Below are 22,563 nucleotides of genomic sequence, written 5' to 3' on the forward strand. Positions count from 1 at the left end.
GGTCTCAGACACGGCAGTGGCAGCACCGTGGGGTCCCCAAGAGCAGGGAGCACACCTCACCCTTGGCATGGTCACCCTTCACATGCTCAGTCTGGGCTCTCTGTGACCCCTCCACACATTTAACCTTGGGCATCCCAGGGTCACCTCTCACCAGTCTGGGAGCATGGAGAGGTGAGAGGCAGCCCCAGTGCTGACCCCGCCACAGCACCCATCTGCTGGGACATGTCTGCAGCCAGCGACGTGTCGGCACTGAGCCACCAGCCTGTCCCCACGCAGGAATGGTGCTCAGCAACAGGTGCACCCAGCCTTGTGTCTCATGGAGGCTTCCCACGGGTTCTGCTCCCCCTGAGGCCATGCTTGCCCGCGGGGACCCAGCCGGTTGTCCCCTGAGGCTCCACCGGCAGACGTGGCGTGATGCAGGCACCAGGCCAGGACCGGGACAGGCAGGCACTGGGTCACTGGGATGGGCATAGCCCAGCAGACCCACAGCTCTGTGTCACTCCAGTGACACACTGCCAGGACAGCAGCCCCCAGGGGAACATCCTCCTGAGCAACCCCCTCTGGGTTCCTATCCCACAAATTCATCTAATCACTTGTCACAGCTAGGTAGTTCTGGGCTCCCCATGGCTGTAGGGTGACCCCAGCCCATAGCCTCATTTCCCTTTCCCCATGAGGGTGCTGAGGGTCCTTCCCCCTGCTGCAGCCGGGTTGCCAGGGCTGGACAAGGCCAGGTAAATCATTTCTCAGGCCGTCACTGCCTCGGGCACAACTGTGACACGCAGCAGCAGTGAGTGTTTTGGCACACGAAGATTGTGTGCATGGCCCCTCCCCAGCCCCACACAGATATAAACCCCGCCAACCCGTGCTCTCCATCCATACCTGTGGCATTCACCAACATGAAGACCACCATCATTTTGTTCCTGGGCATCCTGGCCCTGTGTGCCCAGCTGCAGGCAGCCCCTGCGACTGCTAGGGACAATGGTGAGTGCTGGGGGGCTTGGGGTGGATGCCTTCTGCTAGCCCTTAGAGTGCTGTGGGGCTGATTGGGGCTGGGCTCCCACATGGAACGAGCAGGTAGGAGCAATCCCACAGCACAGAGCCAGGCACATCCCAAGCTCCGGAGCTTCCATGCACCACTGAAGCTCTGTGCCACAGGTCTGTGCTGCAGGGGCAGTGTGGGCAGCGGGGGCTCGGCGGTGGCAGGATTGTGGCAGTGTGGCAGGAGCCCTCAGCAGGTGCAGAACTGGACCTGAGGGGCCATGAACCAGTCCCTGCCCATGGTGTGGGCTGTGCTGATTGAGGAGTGCAGCATCTCCAGAGGATAGGGTGTCCTTCTGTATCCCTGTACTTGCTATCCCTGCTCTGTGCCAGCAGCGGGAGTCTGGATCACTGCTTGGGGGCACCTCTGTGTGCCCCTTTTAATCATTGACCACATTCCCTCAGCAGTCAGGAGACGTGACTCCAGCGCCTTCCCTGCTGCCATGGAGGAGCCACGGTCACCCACAAGGCTTGGGTGCAGCCACTGTGACCAGGCTCAGTGGTGGTGGGAACAGCTCCCAATGGATGGAGCAGAGACGAGCCTTTGAGGTCTGGCTTGGGGCTGCTGTTCCCATATGCTCATCCAGGACACTCCCTGGCCATGGGGACAGCTGGCAGACCCCTGTACTCCCCACAGCCATCCTCAGCCTCTGCTGAAGAAGCACCTGGCAGAGCCAGGGTGGGGACACCAATATCCCGAATGGGACTGGTGCCAAAGCATTCCTGTCTCCCAGAAGGTGATGCCAACTGCGTGGGCTGGAGCTGCTGGCACTGCTGCCAGCTTGCTCAGTCCCTCTCCAGGTGCTCCAGCTGGCTGGGGGCAGCTTCAACTGGATTGTCCCCTCAGCAGCCAGCTGGGCACCTTGGAGCTGAGGCACAGCTGTGGGCAAAACCACTGGTGCCCACACTGTTCCTGACAGCTCTCAGCTTCCCCTGTGGTTTTCCCCTTGTCTCCTCCCATGAGCCTTCCATTTCTGGGCTCCCATCTGCAGTCATCCAGCTGATCTTGTGTGTCCTGGCTGCTGGCATCCACCCTCGCAGCCTCCCGGTGCTGGCTGCTCACTGCCAGGTCACCCCACGCTGGGGTCACCCCATTCTGGGGCAGAGTTGTCACAGGATCAGACCAGGACAACGATGCTCAAAGACAGCACCAGCACAGGGCCACAGCCAAGTCACAGTGGGACACCTGTGACCCTGGGTGAGCAGTGTGGGACTGGCAGCAGTGCTGCTGCTCTAGAGAAGCTGCTGCTGGGTTCAGGTGGGCTCTATCCCTGTGCAGCACAGGTAGGGATGGTGCAGGTCCGTCCTCTCCATCCTGGTGGGCAGTGTGCTCACCTCCCAGCTGTTACCACCCCCATCCCACCCTGGCTGACACAGCACTATTCTCTGGCGCTACTGCAGGAGCCGCTGGGCTGCAAGATGATTGTTTTCATTCCTGGCATCCCAGTATTGGCCCTGGGCCCCCTGTGAGCGCATCCCTGCCAGCCTGAGCGTGGCCAGGTCCCAGCAGTTCCTCATCAGGCCCCCATCCTGGAGGGTGCAGGGAAAACTGCTGTCTTGATGACCTCCCTGCCACCCCAGGCCTCTGCCCATGTGTCACTCCCACTGCCGACAGTGGTGACACGAGGTGCGGCAGTGGGGCAGGCGGCTGAGCACCGGCTCCTGTTCCTGCATAAACACCCGGCAGGGAGGGGACCACAGGCAAAGGCAAACAGTTACTGATTTACTGCCAAGCCATCCTGCCACATTGTTGACTGTGGGGTTAAATTACCTGGAGACGGACCCCGGCAGAGCAGACGCCAGCTCGTGACTCAGGCAGGGATCATGTCCTAGCCCCATGCACCCTTGGGCCTTGGGCAAGTTTGCAAGATGCCCGGAGCTGGGGCTGCCTCTGCCAGCAGCAAGGGCACATCACCAGGAACAGGGCAGGTTTCATCCTCCTGCAGGAGGCTGTGGAGGAGATGGGCACTGGCAGAGTGGGAAATGGTGATGTGAGAAGGGCAGCCATGCCAGGTGGACAAGCTGGGCCCGTTCAAACCATCCCCAGCTTGACATTGCCAGGGGCAGTGAAGTGACCTGACCCGCCAGACGTGCCATGGGAAGGGTTTCCTGGACAGGCCGAAGGGACTGGGGTCACACAGCATGCCCTGAGCACCGGGAGTGCATGCCAATGACCCACTCCCTGATAGCCACTTGCACCAATGGTGCTGTCAGATGCTCCATCCACATCCCCGGTGCTGTGGGAGGCTGTGAGGACGGCAGGGTCCGTGGGACAGGGCTGCAGCCAGGCAGGAGCTCCCGTGGCTGCGGGGAGGTGCAGGGCAGCCCTGGGGCAGGCGCCTGCCCAAGGCACAGGCAGCCTGGAGGATCCTTGAGGAGCAAGAGCTGGAGAACAGGAGCAGGAGCTGGGTGAGCAGCAGCAGAGCCACAGCCCTGTCTGCATTGCTGGCTCCTCGTGGCATCAGCGACCCAGGCCAGGGGCTCCATTCGAGCTCGTGTCTGCGGCCAGGGCAGCGCAGGGCGAGTGTGAGCAGGGACGGGTCATGCCCCATCGCCGGTGCCCTGGTGCCCGCCTCACTCCCTGCGAGCGGTCCCGCTTCATGCCCGCGGCCGATGGCCACGCAGGGCCCCGGTGGGCTCCGAGCGCGGCCCTGGGGGTGGCTGGCTGCTGTTCCTGCCGGGCGAGTTCTCAGCATGGCCGCCCAGGCTCCTCGAGGCTCCCCCTCCCTGGTCGGCAGCCAGCAGCAGCAGATACCTGATACTCGGGTTGTGCAAGCGCGAAGGGGGAGCCTGGCCCTGCCCGGCCCTTGGGAGCCACCCGGAAGGCCGAGCCCGCCGGCCCCACCTGGAGAGGAGCTTAAAGGCCGGCCGGGCGGCCACAGCGCAGCCGGTTCCTGCACCATGCCCACGGCCCGCAGCGTCCTCATCTTGGCGGGGTTCCTGGCTCTCTGGGCAGAGCTGCCGGCAGCATCCGCCCAGAATGACACCAGTGAGTATGAGCGCATGGCCCAGCACGGCTCGTCACGGCACGCCCGGCGAGCGGCCAGCATCCCTCCCTCCCAGCCCCAGGGCAGCCGGCGTGGGGGCCGGGGCGAGCAGCAGCCTGTGCCCGCTGCGGTTGTGCTCGGCAGCATCCCTGGACCCAGCCCTGGGGCCGGGGCAGCATCTCGGGAAGGGACGCAGCCCTCGCCCTGCCCGGCGCCGGCCGCCCACGGCCCCACCTTTGCCTTGCAGCGAAAGCCGGCGTGTGCCCGAGCCCGGCGATGGATGCGGTGAACTGCACGGTCGGGTGCCAGTCCGATGGCGACTGCGAGAGCACCCTCAAGTGCTGCCCGGCAGCCTGCGGCAAGGCCTGCCAGAAGCCTGACGGTAACACTCCCTCCTGCTCCTGGCCGTGCTGCCCAGAGTCGGTGCCACTGCCAAGAGCCAGCAGCCCGTCCCAGCCGGCAGTACTGGTGCTCCGGTGCAGCGGTGGCCGCAGGCCTGGGCGCCCGATGTGTGTTCAGCTGCAGCACGGGGACTGGGGGCTGCGTGGAAGCAGCCCAGCAGGCTCGGGGTGTGCTCAGCATGGGCCATGCTCACACCTTCCTCCTCTCAGTGATGCAGGGGATAAGTGGACACCTCCGAATGATGCTGGGGCTTGGGTGGAGGGTGAGGTCTGCGCCGCTCCCCACTGTTGCCTGCTCAGCCTTGTGGGCAGCTGCCAGCCCAGGATATGGGCACTGTTCTGTGTTGAGCACACTCACACTCCTTCTGGACAGCAACTCAAGGAGATGGGTGCAGGAGTTGGAATCCACAGCTGCAGACAGATGGATGTGACCTGGAGGCTCCAGTGCCTCCATGGCTGCCTGTGGGACAGCGCTGGCTTGTTTGTACCACAGTGGAGGGCAGCATGGTGCAGAGCCAGAGCTCAATGCCAGTGGCAGGCAGTGGGACAGCGGGGCAGGGGCCCCACACTGCCGGGCAAAGGCTGTTTGGGGGGCACGTGTGCCCCCATGCCATGAACGAACAGCCAGGGTCATCCATGGCATTGCAGAGGACAGAAGGGCCATGGCCTCCATCATGTCTGCATGTTGTAGCTGTACGTCCTGTGCCAGCCTGGAGCAGGAACACTGGGCATAGGAATTGTTGGGGACCACTGTGCCACGTGGCCTCCCTGATGTGTCCCCATCATGTCCAGCTGGCAGGGAGTGCCACCAAGCAGAGCTATGGGATGGGGGAAATGCCGGGTTCCATGGTGGTCCCTCCTCCATGGCAGATAGGGGCCAGGGCCATGCCCGCAGCTTTGGGAGCTGCAGGGTGGGCCCTGCCCAGCATGCCAGGCCCAGCAGGTCTCAGCCATGTTCCTTTGCCTTTCAGAGAAGCCTGGCACCTGCCCACCCGTCAACCCGGGCATCCCCATGCTGGGCGTCTGCACCAACCAGTGCAAGACCGACGCCAACTGCTCCGGGATCCAGAAGTGTTGCAGGAATGGCTGCGGCAAGGTCTCCTGTGTGACACCCATCCACTGAGGTCAGTTGGGTGCATTCCAGCCCCAGGGATCCCACAGCACTGCATCATGGCACCTGTGCACCCATCCTGCTCACAGCCTCTGCTCCTTTGCAGGTGCAGCCGCCTCCTGCCAGCCCAGCCACGGGGAAGCTGCTGCCCGATGCCCATCCTGATGCCCTGGCCCTGCACCATCACCCCCTGTCTTGGAGCCTTCAGCCTCAGTTTTGTCCCTGGGGTTCTCTGCTCGGGGTGAGCCCCCTGCACTCTGCACCAATAAAGCAGCTTCTCCCTGTCATGCTGTGGCTGCCTCTCCATCCCACACCATGGCCACCTCTCTGTTCCATGCTGTGGCCACCTCTCCATCACGAGCCATGGCTGCCTTTCCATCCCATGCCAGGGATGCCTGGAAGGGCTTCACACAAGCAGCAGCATCGACTGACTGTCATACCTCCAAGGGTCCCCAGCCTGTGCCCTGCCTGGGACTGTCTCATGGGTCCATGGCCCCAGCTGTCTCTGTACTCTGGCTTCTCCACCTTGGGAGGTGTTCAGAGCACGTGTTCAGAGCAGAGCTGTTGAGGTGCAGCTGTGTCCATGTCCCATCAGAGCAGATGTGCTCCCTGCTCCCTGCTCCGCAATGGCCAGGGGACAAACAGGCTGCAGTGCATGCCCGTACACGAGCATCACCCAAACTCCTCCTTACCCTCTGCCCTCCCAGCCTGGCCATGGCACCTTGCCCACAGCAGAAGCCTGAAGGGGCTTTCAGCAGTGCAACTGACATGCCCCAGTCCCATGTCCCTGCCACATCCCTCCCCACCTGCTCAAAGCTGGGTTCTTGCTCCTGTCCTGTTTTCCCCTGGCACTTCCTGCTCTCCACAGGTCTCCAGGGGCCCTCCTGTACCTGCCTGCTCCTGCTCCCAGCCCTTGGGATCAGAGCATGTCCCTCCTGCCTGAGAGGGGCTGGCACCCAGAGCCCCTGCCCTTAGCAGGGGACAGAGCAGAGCCATCCCTGGGACTGAGTGAGCCCCCCACCTTGCCCAGCACTGCCCAGTGCCTGGTGCTGGTTCCCCCTCTCTCTGCGGTGCAGGTGCAGGCTGCGCCAGCACCACAGCTCCACAGCAGTTCTCTCTGCTCCATGTGTGCCAGGAGGGATCCAGTGGGCACTGAAGACTGGGATAGGACACTGCTCCTCTGTCCCATCCATGCTCGCAGTGGTGTGGCTCTGGGAGTGCTGCTCAGCCCTTGGCCCAGCTGCTCACAGGTCACCAGTGACCTGGAAAGGAGCTGTGGATGTGTCAGCCATGGGCCACAAGCCCAGGACTGCCCCGGGAGTCTCCCCCAAGCTGAATTGTTCATGCTCAGCACTCCCACAGTCCTGAAACTGTGCTGCCATGAGAAGGAGCAGCTTGGCTTGGCCAGCCCCCGCTCCAGCAGGGTTTAAATCCCAGCCCATAGCCCAGAAGCACATTGATCGCAGCGCAATGCTGGGCCACCGCACCCTTCTTCTGGTGCTGCTGGAACTGCTCACCCTGGCCCAGCAGCACAGCCCATGGGACCAGGGCACTGCCCTCACCTTCACTGCATCCCCACACCGGGCCCTGCAGGGACACTGGAGCCCCACTGCCCTGCCTGCTCCCCCCAAAATGGGTGAGTGTCCGGCGGGGGCGAGCGGAGCCCCTTGGCGCCCCAAACTCTTCTGCCTCTCTGACCATGGCTGCCCTGGTGCTGAGAAGTGCTGCCAGATCGGGAAGGTCTGGACCTGCCTCCTGCCCGTGACAGGTACTGCTGCTCACCCCAAGGGATGCCAGCACAAGGATCAGGCAATGGGTGGGATGTGGGCTGGTGCCTGTGTTAGTGCCCCTGCAGCAAGTCCTGCTCCCTGGGACACGGCTGCATGGAGCATCTCCCCCTGCAGAGAGCCCAGGCTACTGCCCCCGTGCTGGCAGTGCCATTGGGCCAAGCTGTGGGACAAGATGTCACAACGACACCACATGCCACTCGGGGGAGAAGTGCTGCACCCGCGGCTGCTGCACCCGCTGCATGCTTGCTGAGCCAGGTGAGGTATCCTGGAGATCCCCATGCCAGGCTAAGGATGCCCTGGAGCAGCCCCAGGGGTCTGCAGCCCCCACCACACTGTAGGGGAGTTGTGGGCAGTGGGGCCAGGCTGGCTGCATGCCAAACCCTGAGTCTTCCCTCCAGCCAAACCTGGGTTCTGCCCTCGGAAGCGTGCCCAGAGAGCTGCTGCCTGCCCAAACCACTGCACCGATGACCGGGACTGCCCTGGGGATCACAAGTGCTGCTTCTCTGGCTGTGGGTTGGCCTGCACCCCTCCAGACACAGGTACAGCCCTGCTAGACCTCTCTGATCCCCACATCCAGCCCACACTGGCGCTAGCCCAGCTCCCTGCTGGCAGAGCCCAGCGTGTGCCCGGCCGTACTGCTGGACAAGCCACAGCGGCTGTGCCCGGCCAAGTGTGCAGCTGGTGGCATCCATCCAGGCCCCAGGGAGTGTGTGCTGCGGGCTGTGGCTCCCGGTGCCACACGCCTGCTCTGGCCACAGCCCCAGCCCTCAGGAGCCCCTTGCCAAGAGCTGGCCCTCAGGGTGCTGTGGGAAGGGATCCCCATGCCCAGCTCCTCCGTGATGGGTGGGAGATGGCTCCGAGTGCGTGAAAGGCTGAACCCCCTCCTGACCCTCCCTCCTGCACCCCCCTCTGACTGTGCTGCTGCAACCAGAGCAAGGGCTGTCTTTCACCACTCCAGCTACCAGCTGGTATCCCATATTGGGCTGTGACTGGTCCCACTGGGTGAGACTGGTATGGGTGTGAGGCTGTGAGGTCATCATGGTGCTCTGGGAAGGAAGACGGAGGCGCAGAACAGGGACAGGATGGAGATCGAGGCTATGCCAGGAGCAGGACTGGGGACAGAATCCCAGCACAGCTGCACCCCTCACTGTCACCAGGGAACCACCGTGACGCAGTGAAGCCTGGCCTGTGCCCCGTGGTGCTGCGGGGCTCCTTGGGGCCCTGCCTGGAGCTGTGTGACACCGACAGTGACTGCACTGGGGACAACAAGTGCTGCACCACCGGCTGTGGCCACATCTGCAAACCACCCATCAAGGGTAAACCATCAGCACCCTGTGGGGCCAAGACCCCTGTGCCCCCTCCCTACCTGTCACCTCTGGGGACTGACTGAGCTGCTGTCCAGTGGGGCAGGAGCTCAGTGAGGAGCTCACCCCTGCAGGCAGGGCAGCTCCCCCACCCCAGAAGGGTGTCCTGAGCCCCTCACCCCTTTCTCTCTCCCCATGTACCAGCGTGGCCAGGTCTCTGTCCCCCTGCAGCAGAGGGTGATGGGGCAGCCAAGTGCCTCCTCCTGTGCTTGCAGGACAAGGACTGTCCCCTTGGGCAGAAGTGCTGCCTGCAGGGCTGCAGCCGGGTCTGCATCCACCCACTGTGCAGCATGTCCCCTCCAGCCTGCTGCCTCCTGGGTCCAGCCTGGAGGGGACAGAGGGGGGTGGGAGCACCACAGAGCCCCCAGTCCCTCAGAGAAGGAACACTGAGGCATCCTCACTGACCACCTCCCATGCCTCTTCCAGGTACAGCATAGCCATGGCCAGGAAGGGCTGCACCAGGAGCTGCCATTTCAGTCATCCCCCACCCCACTGCCATTGTGGGCTGAGCAGAGATGCTGCTGCACCCCACACCTCTCCATGTGCTGGACCCTCTGTACTGGCAGAATGGCACCAGCACTGACTGATGCTTCTGGTCAGGGTTCCTGGCATCCCCAGCCATGCCATTAAGGGCTGCACGCTGCCTGAGTTACACCATGGCCAAGATTCCTGCATGAGGCAAAACCCTGCATCCACAATGGCCCCAGCTGCTCCACAGCACTGAGACAGAATAAACCATCCCACAGCCACTTCTGCTCTGGATCAGTATCCCTGTTCTGTGCTCTGGTTCCCAGAGGCGCTGGCAGCCTGGGCTGCGTGCAGGCAGGGAGGTGCAGGCAGCCATCCCTGCAGGCAGGTGCTGCCCCAGGGCAGGGAGAGGGTCCCAGTTCCATGCAGGTGACTTCCAGCCATCATCATTCCATGGTAACCATCCTGCTGGCCTGGGGGCTGCATGATGTCCCCTCAGCAGTCATGGACTGGAAAACCAGTTCCCTCAGATTCCTTGTGCCAAGGAAGGGCTCATTTGCATCCCAGAGTGTGAAAATCTTGGGGGAAAAGCAGTCACAAGTCAGGACAGATGGAGCACCCAGACAAGGAAGGGGACTGGGGGAATCACTCATGTGCTTACTTATGATGCTGGACCCCAAGCAGTCCCATGCATAGAAGCTACACTTGGCTGAGGAGCAGCACCATGGCAGTAGCATTGTTAGAACCCCTTGTGCTGCTCCCACTGCCATGCCAGGAGCCATGGGGTCTATCCACAGCCCCCACTCCAAGGAGTAGAGGGGTGAGTGCGGCTGGAAGGAAACCCAGAGAGGGACTGGCAGCCAGCTCCAGCAAGGATGGGGTGGTGCAACATGGGGGTCAGTGCCTGACCCCATCTGGCCTTCCCAGCCCCACAGGTCATTCTGACCCCAAAGCAGAGCTTGGCCAGAGATAAGCAGGATGGCTGGCGGGGCGCCGGCAGGTTCTGGGAACTGCCCCTCCTCCTGCCCCTCCTGCCCATAGCACAACCAGCTGCCACAGCAGGCAGCTCAACTTCAGCTGCCCTGCCACTTCAGGCACCGTTGCCACAGACTTTAAACAACACCCCTGGCAGCACCATGAGCCCAGGAGTTTTCCTCCTCCTGGGCCTCCTCATCCTCAGGGCAGAGCCGAGCGTAACACCAGAGAAGGGCGGTGAGTACCAGGAGTCAACCCCGGCAGCTGCCCGGCACAGGCAGCCTGAGAGCAGCTCCCTGCATCCCGGCCCCCGTGTCCCTGCCGTGTCCCCTCTGTCCCTGCCCAGCATTTGCTGACAGGGACCGTGTCCCAGCTAGCTGCAGCACCTGCACCGCAGCCCTGCTGCCTGGGGGACCCTGTCCCCACCCCGGGGTGCAGGGACACCTGTGCATGCCCGCAGCCCCGGGGGCACCCCCTGCACCCCACAGGCACGAGCAGCAGGGTCTGTGCTGTGTCCTGGGCACAGACCCTGCTGCCAGCCCCCGCCGTGGGACAATGCCTGGGGCGGTGGTGCCCAGCTGCGGCGTGGCTCTGCCCACACCGGGACCACAGCCGGTGCCTCTTTGTTTGAACCGAGCAGCTGCTGTTTGCAGTGAAACTCCGGCGGCGTCTGTTTGCAGCCCAAACACCCGGCCCGGGCGGGCGGCTGGCAGAGGCGGCTCCCCCCGCAGCCCCAGCTGGCAGCAGGAGCCGGGCACAGGCACCAGCTGGAGCTCGCCTGTACCAGAGGCAGGGCTGTCCCAGGTTTCCAGCATGGCCAAGAGGAGCACAGGGTGCCAAGAGGAGGAGGAGAAGGAGAAGGAACAGGAGGAGACAGCTGCAGTGAGGAGTGTGTTGCTTGCAGTGAGGATGCCTGCAGCAGCAGGATGCTCAGGAATAGGTCCTGATCTCCAGCTGGTGCTGGCTTCACCCTGACAGGGCCAGTGACACTCCTTGTGTCACTTGTGAGGGCACACACAGGACCGTGCCACACCGCACCATGACGTGCCATGCTGTGCTGTGCCACGCTCTGCTGTGCCATGCAGTTCTTGATGTGTCCAGCAGCCCTGGCCATGATGCAGAGAAGTCTCCAGCGCCTGGGCTGCAGTCCCTGCTCCGATTCCTCGGCCCCTGCAGAGAGACCCACATCCCGCTTCCCCAGGGATGGAGGATAAGGGGCTCTGGCACTGTCCTGACATTGCCATCCCAACGCAGGGGACCTGCAGAAACCGGGGAGGTGTCCACGGGACTTCATGCGCTGCTTGCGCCTGGACTCCCCACTCTGTGCCAATGACTCCAGCTGTCCCGCTGGGCTCAAGTGCTGCCACTGGGAGTGCCGGCTCCGCTGCATCCCCCCGGCAGAAGGTACAGCACCGCGCTACAGCCGCTGACACCACCTCTGTCCCGGGGCAGCTGGCACCCTTCTCCCTGTCCCATTCCCTGTGCAATCCCCATTGCTACGGAGCAGCTCCCTGCTAGCAGCCTCCTGGCCGCCGCTGGGATATGTGGATGGGATGGGACACAGGAATGGGTGCAGCCAGGGCGAGGCAGAGAGGCCTGGCAGGGGCAGGTTTCTTGGTGCTGCCCTAGGACACTGCAGTGCAGCCTCACCTCTCGGCCCCTCGGCGCTGCAGAGAAGCCCGGTGCCTGCCCGGCAGCAGCCCCGGAGAGGCTCATTGCCGCCTGCTCCTTCCCCTGCCTGGAGGACAAGGACTGCCTGGGAGCGCAGAAGTGCTGCCCGCTGCGCTGCGGCTCTGCCTGCTTGGAGCCGGCGCAGGGTAAGGACTCGGGGGGACGGCTGGGAGCCCTGGCTCACCCCAGGGACCCTGTGTCCCACAGTTGTCTCCCTGATGCCCTGGCCCCTGGGGCAGCACACGCAGCTTTCCCTGCACCGGCAGCTCCTGACAGCTGCCGGGAAAACCCAACGCCGGGAGGTGGCCGCAGGCACCAGGAACGTGCGGGTCACGGCAGGAACCGGGGACCCCGGGGCAGGTAGAGCGGCCAGTGGGGGATGCTGAATCGTCACACCCCTTCTGCCCTGCCAGACCAGCCCAAGCCCAGCCAGGGCCCCACGGTGCAGCCGGGACCATTCCGGGAGCGGTGCCGAGATGACGGCGACTGCCCCGACGCGCAGAAATGCTGCAACAGCAGCTGTGGCCAGCAGTGCCTGCCGGGAGCGCCGGCCGGTGAGACAGGGTGGGACACGATGGACACTGAGGGCGGGGACATGGCTCAGACACCGGGAATGATGTCTGAGGTAGCAGCCACCCTGGCACAGAGCTGTGGCACAAACGGGACCCCTCACCCCATGCTTGCCAGGGTGGGCTCTGCCGGGTCTGGCGTGGGGACACAGTGTTGGGCCTCTTCAGCCCAACATCCCGGTGGCGCACAGCCCCCAGGTGGGCACTGGAGCGGGGAGGGAAGGGGACAGTGTGACCACCCTCATGCTCTCATCCTGCTCCACGGTGCAGAGGACACCAGCCCTGCCCCAGTCACTCAAAGGCCACTGCAGCACAAGTGGGGATGCCTCAAGGACCAGGACTGTCCCCCATTCCATGTGTGCTGCCACCAGCTGTGCGCCAGGCACTGTGGGGCAAAGAGCCAAGGTGAGAGGGCTGGGAGCCACCCCAAAGGTTCGACAGCCCCAGGTGCCCCGGTCCCCACGGCTGTGTCTCCAAGCAGCGGCACCGCAGCCACCCCACACCGTGCCTGCAGGGAAGGACAGATTCTGCCCAGCCCGTGCCGGGCTGTTCCCCAGTTACGACTGCAGAGCCTGGTGCCGGCACGATGGCGACTGTCCCCGCAAGGAGAAATGCTGCCTCCGTGGCTGCGATTATGTCTGCCTGCCCCCATCCCGAGGTGCCAGAAACGGGCAGGGGTGTCCCCCAGCTCCAGGGACTTTGAGACTGGGTGGGGAAGACCCGCTGTTGCTGCTTGCACTCCCAGCCCCGCTGCCTCCTGTCCCCAGAGAAACCAGGCATCTGCCCGCTGGCCGAGGAGGCTCCGCTGGCCCCGTGTGGCATCACCTGCACCGAGGACTGGCAGTGTCCGGGGGCTGAGAAGTGCTGCGGCAGCAGCAGATGTGGCTACGTGTGCTCAGCCCCCGAACCAGGTGAGGAGGTGGTCGCTAGAGCAGTGATCCTCCCGGGAATGCTGTCCAAGCTCCTGGGCGTGTGACGGCGCTGCCACAGGGCGGGCACTCAGACCCCCGGGCACCCCGAGGCTGCAGGAAAGGAGGTGCCTGCAATACAGGGTAGTCCCTCCTGCTGGCTCTTCCCGCCCTTCGCAGACAAACCCGGTGAGTGCCCAAAGGTGAGGCCACACCACTCATCGGAACCGTGCACGGAGATGGATTCCTGCAGCCACGACAGGGACTGCTCCCGGCAGGAGAAGTGCTGCTTCTCTGGCTGCGCCATGCGCTGCACCCGCCCTGCCCGAGGTGAGCAGCACGGCCACCAGCACAGGGGAGGGGTGTGAGAGCAGGGCTGGGACCTCCGCCCTCCCCCGGCTCCCCTCCTGTGGCAGAGCACCCCGGAGAGTGCCCCCGGGCCGAGCCGTGCTGGGACACGCGGCGCCGGCGAGGGAGCCAGTGCCTGGATGACAGCGTCTGCCGGCGACAGGAGAAGTGCTGTGACACCGGCTGTGGCTGGGAGTGCGTGGCCGTGCCCAGAGGTAGAGGGCACAGCCTGTTTGGGGGGAGCTGGCCCCTGCCCCCCAAGGGCAGCCAGGTGACAGCAATTTGGTGCCCCTGCAGCCAGCGGGGACAAAGCTGATGGTCAGTGTGTGGAGGAGTGCCAGACTGATTCACAGTGTCCCCGGGGACAGCGGTGCACCAGCATCAGCTGTGGCCACATCTGCATGGACATCCCTGGAGGTGAGAACCAGCCAGGCCCTCCGGGAGCCGTGTGTGGCTGCCCTGGAGTGCTCCATGGTGAGGTGCCCCAGGCCAGATGTCCCGCAGCTGGGTGATTACCTTGCAGGCAGAGTGGGAGTGTGCCCCATCCCCAGGGAGGGCGGCACCTGCTTGGACCTGTGCAACTTCGATGAGGAGTGTCCCTGGGGCCAAAAGTGCTGCAGTAATGGCTGTGGCCACGTCTGCACACCAGCCTCTCTGCGAGGTCAGCCCCTCACACCCACCCAGCCCAGCAGGGACAGAGCCCAGGTTCCCTTGGTACCCACCCCGGGGCATCCTGGCCCTTCATCCCCAATGGGGACCCCTCACCATGACCACACTGGAGCCCTGAGCTGGGTCTGCCAAGGCAGCTGGGGTTCTCACACCCTCCACAGATATCATCTACCCCATCCTTCTTTCCATGCCTCCCCCTCTTTCTGTGCAAGTGGTGAGCACACACAGCCTCAGTTTAGTCACAGGTGACCATCCTCCCCTGCCCACAGAGCATGACACTGTGGCTGTGCCCTGGCCCAGTGCTGAGCGATGCTCGGAGGAGTGCGAGGCCGACTCACAGTGTCCCTGGGGACAGAGGTGCACCCGCACCTCCTGCGGCCGTGTCTGCGTGGACACTCCTGGAGGTGAGGCACAGGACACCCAGTGTTGTCCCAGGAGACGTGGGGTGTCTCAGCCAGGTGGTCCATGGCAGGGTGCTCTGCCCTGCAGGCAGAGGGGGAGCCTGCCCCATGCCTGGGGGCAGTGGGGGCTGCCTGGACCTGTGCAGCCTCGATGAGGAGTGTCCCTGGGGCCACGTCTGCATGCGGGTGCCTGGTGGTAAGGAGGCCTGTGGGCACCGTAAGGGGGCAAGCACCAGGGCTAACACCAGGTCATGCAGGGTGCCAGCTGACCTGTATGAGGGGAACAGCCCTCGGCGTGCTCCCAGCATCTCTGTGAGGCCAGTTCCCACTGCTGCCCCATTGCTTTGCTCCCAGCAGATGCATTTGCAGGGTGAGGGGATCTGAAGTGATGCAGAGTGGGATGGAGCTCTCATGGAGCCGGCCAGCACGGCTGCAGTCATGGCCACTGGTCCCTCACTCCTGCAGTCTCGTTGTTCCCTAAAAGCACATCCTCCTTTTCAGATGCTGCGTGATGGGAGAGCAGCTCCTCTGCAGCAGGAAGATGCCTTCATTAGGGGACATGGGACAGTCACGAGCCCCACCTGGCCTGTCCCCTCCCCACCACTTCCAGCAATAAAGCGTGTGCTTGACTGCCCCACGTGGTCCTGGAGTGGCCTTGAAATCACCCGAGGCCTCCAGGGCCAGGAGGTTCAGCCAGAGTTGGTGCCACAGGGCCAGTGAAGCAGTGCAGACTGGGACAGGCACCACCCCGGGCGTCCATCGAGGCAGGAGCTGCTCCTCCTCCATTCAGTGGCTTCAGCTCCTGGTCAGGTCATGTCGGCAGCTTGAAGGCAGGGTTGGGCTGGGAGCCCACCGGTGGCAATGGGAGCTGCAGGGTGGTGGCTGGGTGAGCCCTGCCATGCCATGCTGCTGGAGGCACCCAGCGCCCAGTCCCCATGAGGGAGGAGTGCCCAGAGGGATGGGCACTGTCTGCTCCTGCCAGCACAGGCAGGAAGGACCAGACCCAGACGTGCTCATCCAGGGACCCGTCCTTGTATTGTCACAGTCCAAGGGGAGGGACAGGCTCCTCCGGTCAGGCACCACTCATAGGAGGGGGCATCCATGGGCACATGTCCCTGTCCTTAGGCCAGTGAGCATCCCAGCCAAGCCACAGCCCCCAGCATGGCCACCCTGGCCCACAGCCCTCATTGCCACCAGCCTCATGGTCTCCCTGTAGGGTCGGGGGTATGGCCACCAGCAGCAGCTTCCCCCAGGCAGGGCAGGGCAGATGCCACCACTTCCCAGGCCAGCACTACCAGGCACCTGGAACTGAGAGCTGGGGCATCAGGAGAGGGGCCAGGAGCAGCTTCCATCTGTGGCCCACGGCACATTGCTAGTTACTGATGTGGGAACAGGCCTGGAAACACTCGCCCTTGGTCTCAAAGTTGTTCCTGTTGCCGCCGCAGCCGCCGTAGATGAACTCCTCACACTGCTGGCTGGAGGCATTGAAGAAGAAGCGGCGGAAGAGCGCCTTGCAGTTCCCACAGACTGAGGGCAGGTAGCAGAAGTCTGCATGATCCAAAGGGGACAAGCTGAGCCAGGATGGCGGGGGGACACCACCACGCTCAGCACTCTCAGGTCCTCAGACAGCTCTGCACAGTTCTGGTTCCTTTTTACTGCCATACCTTTGTGCCAGCACACAGCTCTGCACCCACCTGCCTCCAGCCCCACAACACCAGTAGCTTCCCCACAGCACAGTGTGGTGACCCCCAGGGTCTGCAAGACCCATCAAGAGCTCAGAAGCACCCCAGGGACCCCCATTCCCAGTTTGCTACCTCATGTCAGCCAACACCCCTCTTGTCACCCACCCCTGCGAAAGCCACGCTGCCACTCCAGAGCCCCACCACCACGGCACTGAGTCCTCACCCAGCACTGGCTCCTGGCATGTGTAGCCACACTTGCTGGGACAGCACTTGGTGACTCCACGGCAGTCGGCATCGCTGGTGCAGCGCGAACAGGAGGCACCCCTGCGGCAGGAGCCACAGTCCTTGTCCAGCAGGTCCTCAACCTCTGGGATGTGGTAGCAATACCCAGGCTTTGCTGCAGGACACAGTGGCCAGGATGCTGGTAAGAGGCACACAGCAGCCCCCCAGTACCCCGGGGTCAGACCCCAGGCTCCCACAGTCCCACACTCGTAGGCAGCACATGGGCCAGTGGGAAACACTGGGCAACAGAGGCACCCAGAGCATCCTTATTCCCAGGCCATGACCCAGCCACACTCACCCATCCCCAGCTCCTCTCGTCCAGTTGTGTGTGGGGCTGGGCTGGACCGCTTGGCAAGAGGGAGCAGGGCAGCAAGGAGGAGAAGACAGACAGATGGCAGCTCCATGGTGCCCTGGATGGCTGGGTCTGGCCCTGGGTGTGGTGGGCTGGGATTTAAGGTGCGCAGGCGGGGCGGAGGGAGCAGGGCTGGTGCCTAAACCCAGCTAATTCCTGCCATGCAGGTAACAAGCCACACCCAGGCAGGGCCTGGTCTCCCTGGTGGCATCCTGGCCACAGCCCTCGAGCTGGGGGGACCGGTAGGACGGGACAGCTGTCCCGGCACAGCCCTTGGGGAGCCCAGCTGGGTGGCAGCAGTATGCCCAGGCTGGGCTGGGGACAGCACCAGTGACTGCCGCAGTCTCCTGGGGACAAGCCTGTGTTGGAGACAGAAATGGGGAGGTTGACACTGGCCTCTCCATTGCTGGGGATCATGACAGTGCCAAGACAGGGCATGGAAAGCCACCAGCTCTGGCACAGCCATCAGCCAGAGAAGGGCTGAGGCACAGCACGCTGCAGCAGCGCTCTCTCTATGATCCCTGTGGTGCAAGTGGTGGGGAAAGGCTGTGCCAGAGCTGTATCCCTTCATCGCTTTCTCCCGTGTCTGACAGAGAGCATCCCGGGCACGATGGGCCCACACAGGGCTGAGCCTGTGGGTACCACCTCGCTGCCTACCACTGTGGCTGTGGAAGGCAGGTCCTGCTGGATGTGATGCTCCCATCCATTCCCATCCTCTGACCCTTTGCCGCCTCCTTCACCACCCTCTCTCGGTTTGGGGCCTTTCACCCACCCCCTCCCGCGGGACGCCGGTGCGGAGCCGTGTCCTGTGCCCTGCGGCAGCCCCTGCTCCTGGCAGCAGGTGGGGGTCCAGCGGCTGCACCGTGCCTGGGCGGCCCCTGGGGCTGGGACACGGCTCGCAGCCGGCTCAGCTTCCAGGGAGGAACCCGCCGGTACCCGTGGGTGGACGTGGGGTGAAACCTGCCAGAGGAGGGAGAAACAGATTAAGATGTTCCCATTCAGCAAGAATAATTGTCTTTCTAATTACTGCCGTAATTACTGTCCCAAGGGGGAAGCGGAGGGCGAGGAAAGCTCCGTGGGGAGGGGCCAGGAAAGTCTGATCGGGGTGAGGTTTGGAGGGCAGTGCCACCCTCGCCCCCCGCCCCTGCCCCACCGCAGCTTTTCCTGCCTCTCGTCGCCAGCCCCAGGATGAGGTCCTGGCGGTGTCCCCGGCACGGGACACGGTGACGTGGCCGGTCCTGAGCAGGGGTGGGAGCAAATCGGGAGGGTCGTGCCGGAGGCGGTGGGGGGCGCAGGGGCAGGGTGGGCAGTGGGAAAGCCACAGCCACAGCGCCAAAATCCACCGGGGCTGAATTTATCCTGCTGTCTCCCCGGGGAATCGCAGCGGCTGGGCGGTCACTGGCCGGACTGATGGCGTCTGCCTGTCCGTGCGCCGGCAGCAACACCATGGCCAGGCTGGGACAACACCGCGCTGGATGCAGGGATGGTCCAGAGATGGTGGGGGAATTCTCCCAGGTAGATGTTGAGGTTTCACATGACAGCGAACCACTCGCGGGGGAGGACCTGAGTCGTACCCCCAACAGCAGGGACCCGCAGGGTGAGCACTGGGTGTAGCCGTCAGGGCAGAGCCACCAGCCAGACCTCCTCTCTGGGAAAGCAGTGACTGGGGTACCAGGGAACACCCAGGAATGCGGCACCTCCCAGGAACGCGGCACCAGCAGGACAGAGAGAGGCGGCGCTGCGCCGCCGGGTGATGCTCCCGGCCGGGCCAGGGCAGGCAGGAGCGCTGCCGAGGGCAGAGCGCAGCGGCTGCGGGCTGCACACACACGTGTCCACACCCTCTCCCAAGTGTGCACACACACGTGCGTGACCCCTCCTGCCTCTCCCCGGGACAGGCACTCCCGGAAGGGGCTGTCAGGGAAAGCCCCGGCAGCTCCGGTGCCGTCCTTGCCACGCTCTGCAGCGTCCAGTGGCAATCCCAGGGAAGGAAGGGGCAGGGGAGCTTGAGCACCGTGTGACGGGAATCTGAGCACCCACTCTGCCTCCGGCAAGGGCACGGCACTCACTGCTCCAGCCCTGCAGTCCCGGCGCCCAGGCAGAGCTCCCACCCGTGCCCAGCAGCAGGACCCCCTGGCCCTGAACCTCTCCCGCTCTCCAGGTGTTGGCCCAGCCGGGCAGAGGCCGGCCAAGAGATGCAGGGCTGAGGGGCCGGTGGCAGCGTGGAGCTGTGGACCGTGTCCGGTCACAGGACGTCCCTCGGGAACCAGCGATTGTTCCCAGAGGCAGAACAATGCCCGGAGAGCTGCCAGGGCACCACGGGCTGCTCCACAGCGCCCGGCCCGGGGAGCCTCCTCCGCTGTCTCACCAGGCCAGCCCCAAGCGGGGTCCCCCGGCCCTTTGCTGCTGCCTGCCCCGTACCTGTCTCCTGGAAGTTGCGCTGGCTGCTCTTGTCTTGCGGCTGCACGGAGCCCAGCACCAAGCAGCAGCACCTTCCTGCCTCCCCCGAGGCTTGTCCAGCTGCCTGCGGGAGGGACTGGACGGGAGGGTTCACGCTCGGATGGAGCGTGTCAGGTGCTGGGGCAAGGGCCAGGTCATGGGCACCAACCTTCTGCCCCAGGAGGATTTAAACCCCTGCCTGTGCCCGGAGAGGCAGCCCCCACGCTGCCCATCCATGCCATGAGGCTGCTGTCGCTGCTCCTGCTCCTGGGGCTCTGCTGCCTCTGGGCCCGGCTGGTCTCCCCAGGTGAGTGTGGGTGGGCACGGGTGGGCACAGGTGGGCACGGGTGGATGTGGGAGCCAGTGGAACAGTGCTGCGGGAGGATATGAGGCCATGAGCATGGAGACCACTGTGACCATGGCTGGGAGTGCAGCATCCCACCTGTGCCGTGTCCCCTACATCTCTGCATGCTGCAGAAATGACCACCAACCCCCCACAGCTCCCTGGGAGAGCTGTCTGGGGTCTCTGGAACCCTCACCCCCAGGGTCCCACTGTGGGGCGGACAGATGTGCCCAGTCATGCTACAGAGTGAGGGCCTGAGCGTGGATTCCTGTCTTTCCCAGAATTCACCTAGCCCCCACATGGACCTGGACCAAGGACACAGTTTGTGCAGCCACCCCTCACCAGACAGCCAGACAACAGCTGGACAGCTGGACAGACAGCCATGGAGGGCTCCATCAGCTGCTGGATAATCACCCAGCCTCCTGATCCCACCTCAGCTCTGTGCTTACCATAGGGGTCTCTGTGCCCCCCACCTCCCAGTAAACTCAGTCTGTGATGAACAATGTCTGGCTCCTGCTGCATCTGTCTCCTGGTGGGCCCCCACCAGCTTCTGAGAGACCTTCAGTGACTGTGGGGGGATGGGGTCCCTGTCCTCATGGATCCTGGTCAAGCTTTTGGAGGATGCTTGGGGAGCCCCAGGGAGCTGGGGCCACAGACCCTATGGGGAGGTTTCCTCTGGTCCAGAGATGCCCTGTGGATCCTGGGTGGGTGCATGCCTGGGGCTGTCTCTGGGGGTCTCCCTCAGGGAACAGAAGCACGTTGCTGTGCAGAGGGCCTTGCTGAGCCCACCCTGAGCAGGAGCAGCACCAGAGGGCCCCTGTGCAGGGACAGAGTTGGGGCAGCCACAAATGACCTGGCTGTGCCAGACACTGGCCAAGGACAGCTTGTCACAGCCAGTGGCCAGTGTGGGGTTTATTAGGAAAGAGAAGGTCCTGCCCAAAACACTGCTGGTGCCCAGGACCAGCCCTGTAGAGTGAGGCAGAGGAAGAGGCCCCTGCACCCACACAGTGGGCTCTCCTCACTTCACCTGCTCCTCATATAACTTGTGGCATCAGTCAACAAGTGTAATCACTGTCACCAGCACCATCACTGTAACCATCATCATCATCTTATATCATCATTGGTGTTAAAGAAATTTTTGACTCCAGGCTCTCTTATCTCTATCAGATAGATTTGCTGGCAGAGATCAGTCATGAAATCTGGTAGCTTGAGCTGTAACCTCAAAAGGAGGACCCCAAACAAAGAAATCTCTGGGCAATTTTACCCTCATAGTATAAACTCCCCATCTCTCATGTGACCGTCCAGATCAAGAGTATTCTTAGGCTCTGGGGTCTTCTCACTCTTCATTGCCTCGCTGTTTTGTTACCAAGTGATTGCCACGTGGTCATTTTCATGCCCTCTGAGGTCAGGTTTGGTGGGGGTTTCACTCAGTTCTCTGGTCCATGTTACAGTATGGTTGTTACAGTTCACACACCGTGATCTATGGGCTGTCCACTCCAGCTATTTATTTTTAAGTAACATTTAAGCTACAGCTCTGTCTATTCTAGCATTAATGTTCAGATTGTCAGCCCTGGGTTTCATTACTCTGTCTTTCACCTACACAACACACCCAATATGGTTAGGATAAAATTCAGATTGCACCTAATATGTCCATTTCCTGATACCAAACAAGCATTCAGATACTTTCAAATAACAGAAGATTTTCAACAGTCATGAGCACCACAGCCATCATCAGTGTTGCCATCATCATCATTGCCATCATCTGCCTCCCTGTCACCATGGTGAGACCCAGGATTCTTTCCCTCCTCAGGCTTCTCTGGCTTCTCCCCCAGCACAGATCTCTCCCCAGATACCAGCTTTCCACCAGTCTCCAGCTTTGCTACAGCCTCTAGCTTTTCTCTAGTCACAGTCTTCCCTCACATTCTGGGGTTTCTTTCCCTTAATTTGGTTTCTTGCCAGGGGAATTACCATAAACATTCAATAACATAAACATTCAGTGAATGTTTACACCCCAGTTTGTTAAAGGTATATTGTCCCTTTATGGAAAGGGAAATGCCAATTTCTGTTTTCTTCTCTAATAAGGGGGCTACAAAGGGCACATCTTTCATATCCAGTGCTGCCATCCATGGGTGTGTGGCTACAGAAATCCCATTTTGAGTATTGTGGAACATTAGTGACTGTCAAATCAGGGAGTGCAGGTGCTGCACAGAGCACACACTGCAGCCTCCTGATTTCAGGGGTTGGCATTTGAGCCTAAGGACCTTACCCTGCTGAACAGCAGACACCAGGTTTGGCCTTTCAGAACATCAAAACCCAAAAGTTTTCATTATGATCTCTAACTGCAAAGAAGTGGTTGACATACATTTGATGCCAACACAGCTTCTTGCCCAGGGGCCATGAATTAACCTGGGTGGTTTGGCATTTGGCACTTGCTCTGTTTACTCCAGTAACTTTAACTCTTTGCTGACCAGGTTTAACACAGCATTCTGTTGTGTTAAAATTGAATCTCGTGCTCCCGTGTCTGCTAAAAATTGCATTAATTTTTCATGAGGTCAAATAGCATCAGAATGTCTGGACCATTATTATGTCTGCATTAATAGGATTTCACTTGCCAGATTTCAGTCTGGCCTGGCTTACAGCCATAGTGCTCTCGCAGATCAGTCATCTAAATCAAATCAAATGAGGCCGGTTTGGAGTACAATTTCCCACTCTATCCCAAGGTCCACTGGTTTCTTCTGTTTCTATAATGAGTCTGGTTTCATATTCAG

General features: G+C 62.4%; 4 protein-coding genes and 1 long non-coding RNA gene across 11 annotated transcripts; 4 read left to right on the forward strand and 1 right to left on the reverse strand.

Annotated features, from left to right (window-relative positions):
* The first annotated feature begins 859 nt into the window (after nucleotides 1–859).
* Nucleotides 860–5,824, forward strand: LOC111938207 (nawaprin-like). 2 transcript variants are annotated; one of them, XM_086852787.1, is made up of 4 exons: nucleotides 990–4,027; nucleotides 4,273–4,407; nucleotides 5,398–5,550; nucleotides 5,644–5,824. In XM_086852787.1, exons 1-3 carry the CDS (start codon nucleotides 3,652–3,654, stop codon nucleotides 5,547–5,549), a joined length of 663 nt encoding a protein of 220 aa, XP_086708913.1. In that variant the 5' UTR covers nucleotides 990–3,651; the 3' UTR covers nucleotide 5,550; nucleotides 5,644–5,824. The 2 variants fall into 2 exon arrangements, with proteins under 2 accessions (XP_086708914.1, XP_086708913.1); XM_086852788.1 differs by lacking the exons at nucleotides 990–4,027; nucleotides 4,273–4,407 and adding an exon at nucleotides 860–981.
* A 1,035-nt stretch (nucleotides 5,825–6,859) lies between these two features.
* Nucleotides 6,860–9,440, forward strand: LOC111938288 (uncharacterized). 2 transcript variants are annotated; one of them, XM_023939955.2, is made up of 5 exons: nucleotides 6,860–7,305; nucleotides 7,442–7,582; nucleotides 7,726–7,866; nucleotides 8,485–8,643; nucleotides 9,118–9,440. In XM_023939955.2, the coding sequence occupies exons 1-5, from the start codon at nucleotides 6,918–6,920 to the stop codon at nucleotides 9,126–9,128; spliced, it is 840 nt and encodes a 279-aa protein (XP_023795723.2). In that variant the 5' UTR covers nucleotides 6,860–6,917; the 3' UTR covers nucleotides 9,129–9,440. The 2 variants fall into 2 exon arrangements, with proteins under 2 accessions (XP_023795723.2, XP_023795724.2); XM_023939956.2 differs by lacking the exon at nucleotides 8,485–8,643 and having other exon boundaries at nucleotides 6,898–7,305.
* Nucleotides 9,441–10,199: 759 nt separating this feature from the next.
* On the forward strand, nucleotides 10,200–15,334 carry LOC111938161 (uncharacterized). Of its 5 annotated transcripts, none has more exons than XM_086852852.1 (13): nucleotides 10,200–10,371; nucleotides 11,389–11,538; nucleotides 11,808–11,951; nucleotides 12,219–12,359; nucleotides 12,645–12,779; nucleotides 12,889–13,032; nucleotides 13,142–13,285; nucleotides 13,463–13,612; nucleotides 13,699–13,845; nucleotides 13,928–14,047; nucleotides 14,154–14,291; nucleotides 14,569–14,703; nucleotides 15,202–15,334. In XM_086852852.1, the coding sequence occupies exons 1-13, from the start codon at nucleotides 10,296–10,298 to the stop codon at nucleotides 15,210–15,212; spliced, it is 1,635 nt and encodes a 544-aa protein (XP_086708978.1). In that variant the 5' UTR covers nucleotides 10,200–10,295; the 3' UTR covers nucleotides 15,213–15,334. The 5 variants fall into 5 exon arrangements, with proteins under 5 accessions (XP_086708978.1, XP_086708977.1, XP_086708979.1 ...); XM_086852851.1 differs by having other exon boundaries at nucleotides 10,203–10,371; nucleotides 14,569–14,896; XM_086852853.1 differs by lacking the exon at nucleotides 14,569–14,703 and having other exon boundaries at nucleotides 10,203–10,371.
* Nucleotides 15,335–15,716: 382 nt separating this feature from the next.
* SPINT4 (serine peptidase inhibitor, Kunitz type 4) lies at nucleotides 15,717–17,152 on the reverse strand. Its single transcript, XM_023939962.2, has 3 exons — nucleotides 16,963–17,152; nucleotides 16,606–16,779; nucleotides 15,717–16,248 (listed from the first exon to the last, which is right to left on the reverse strand). The coding sequence occupies exons 1-3, from the start codon at nucleotides 17,066–17,068 to the stop codon at nucleotides 16,073–16,075; spliced, it is 456 nt and encodes a 151-aa protein (XP_023795730.2). The 5' UTR covers nucleotides 17,069–17,152; the 3' UTR covers nucleotides 15,717–16,072.
* Nucleotides 17,153–17,571: 419 nt separating this feature from the next.
* Nucleotides 17,572–20,298, forward strand: LOC147650156 (uncharacterized). Its single transcript, XR_015277004.1, has 2 exons — nucleotides 17,572–19,759; nucleotides 20,077–20,298. It is a non-coding gene; the product is annotated as an uncharacterized LOC147650156 (long non-coding RNA).
* The last annotated feature ends 2,265 nt before the right edge of the window (nucleotides 20,299–22,563 follow it).

The sequence above is a fragment of the Cyanistes caeruleus genome, chromosome 16 (assembly GCF_971803275.1).
Source record: "Cyanistes caeruleus chromosome 16, bCyaCae1.hap1.1, whole genome shotgun sequence".
NCBI classification, from domain to species: Eukaryota; Metazoa; Chordata; class Aves; order Passeriformes; family Paridae; genus Cyanistes; species Cyanistes caeruleus.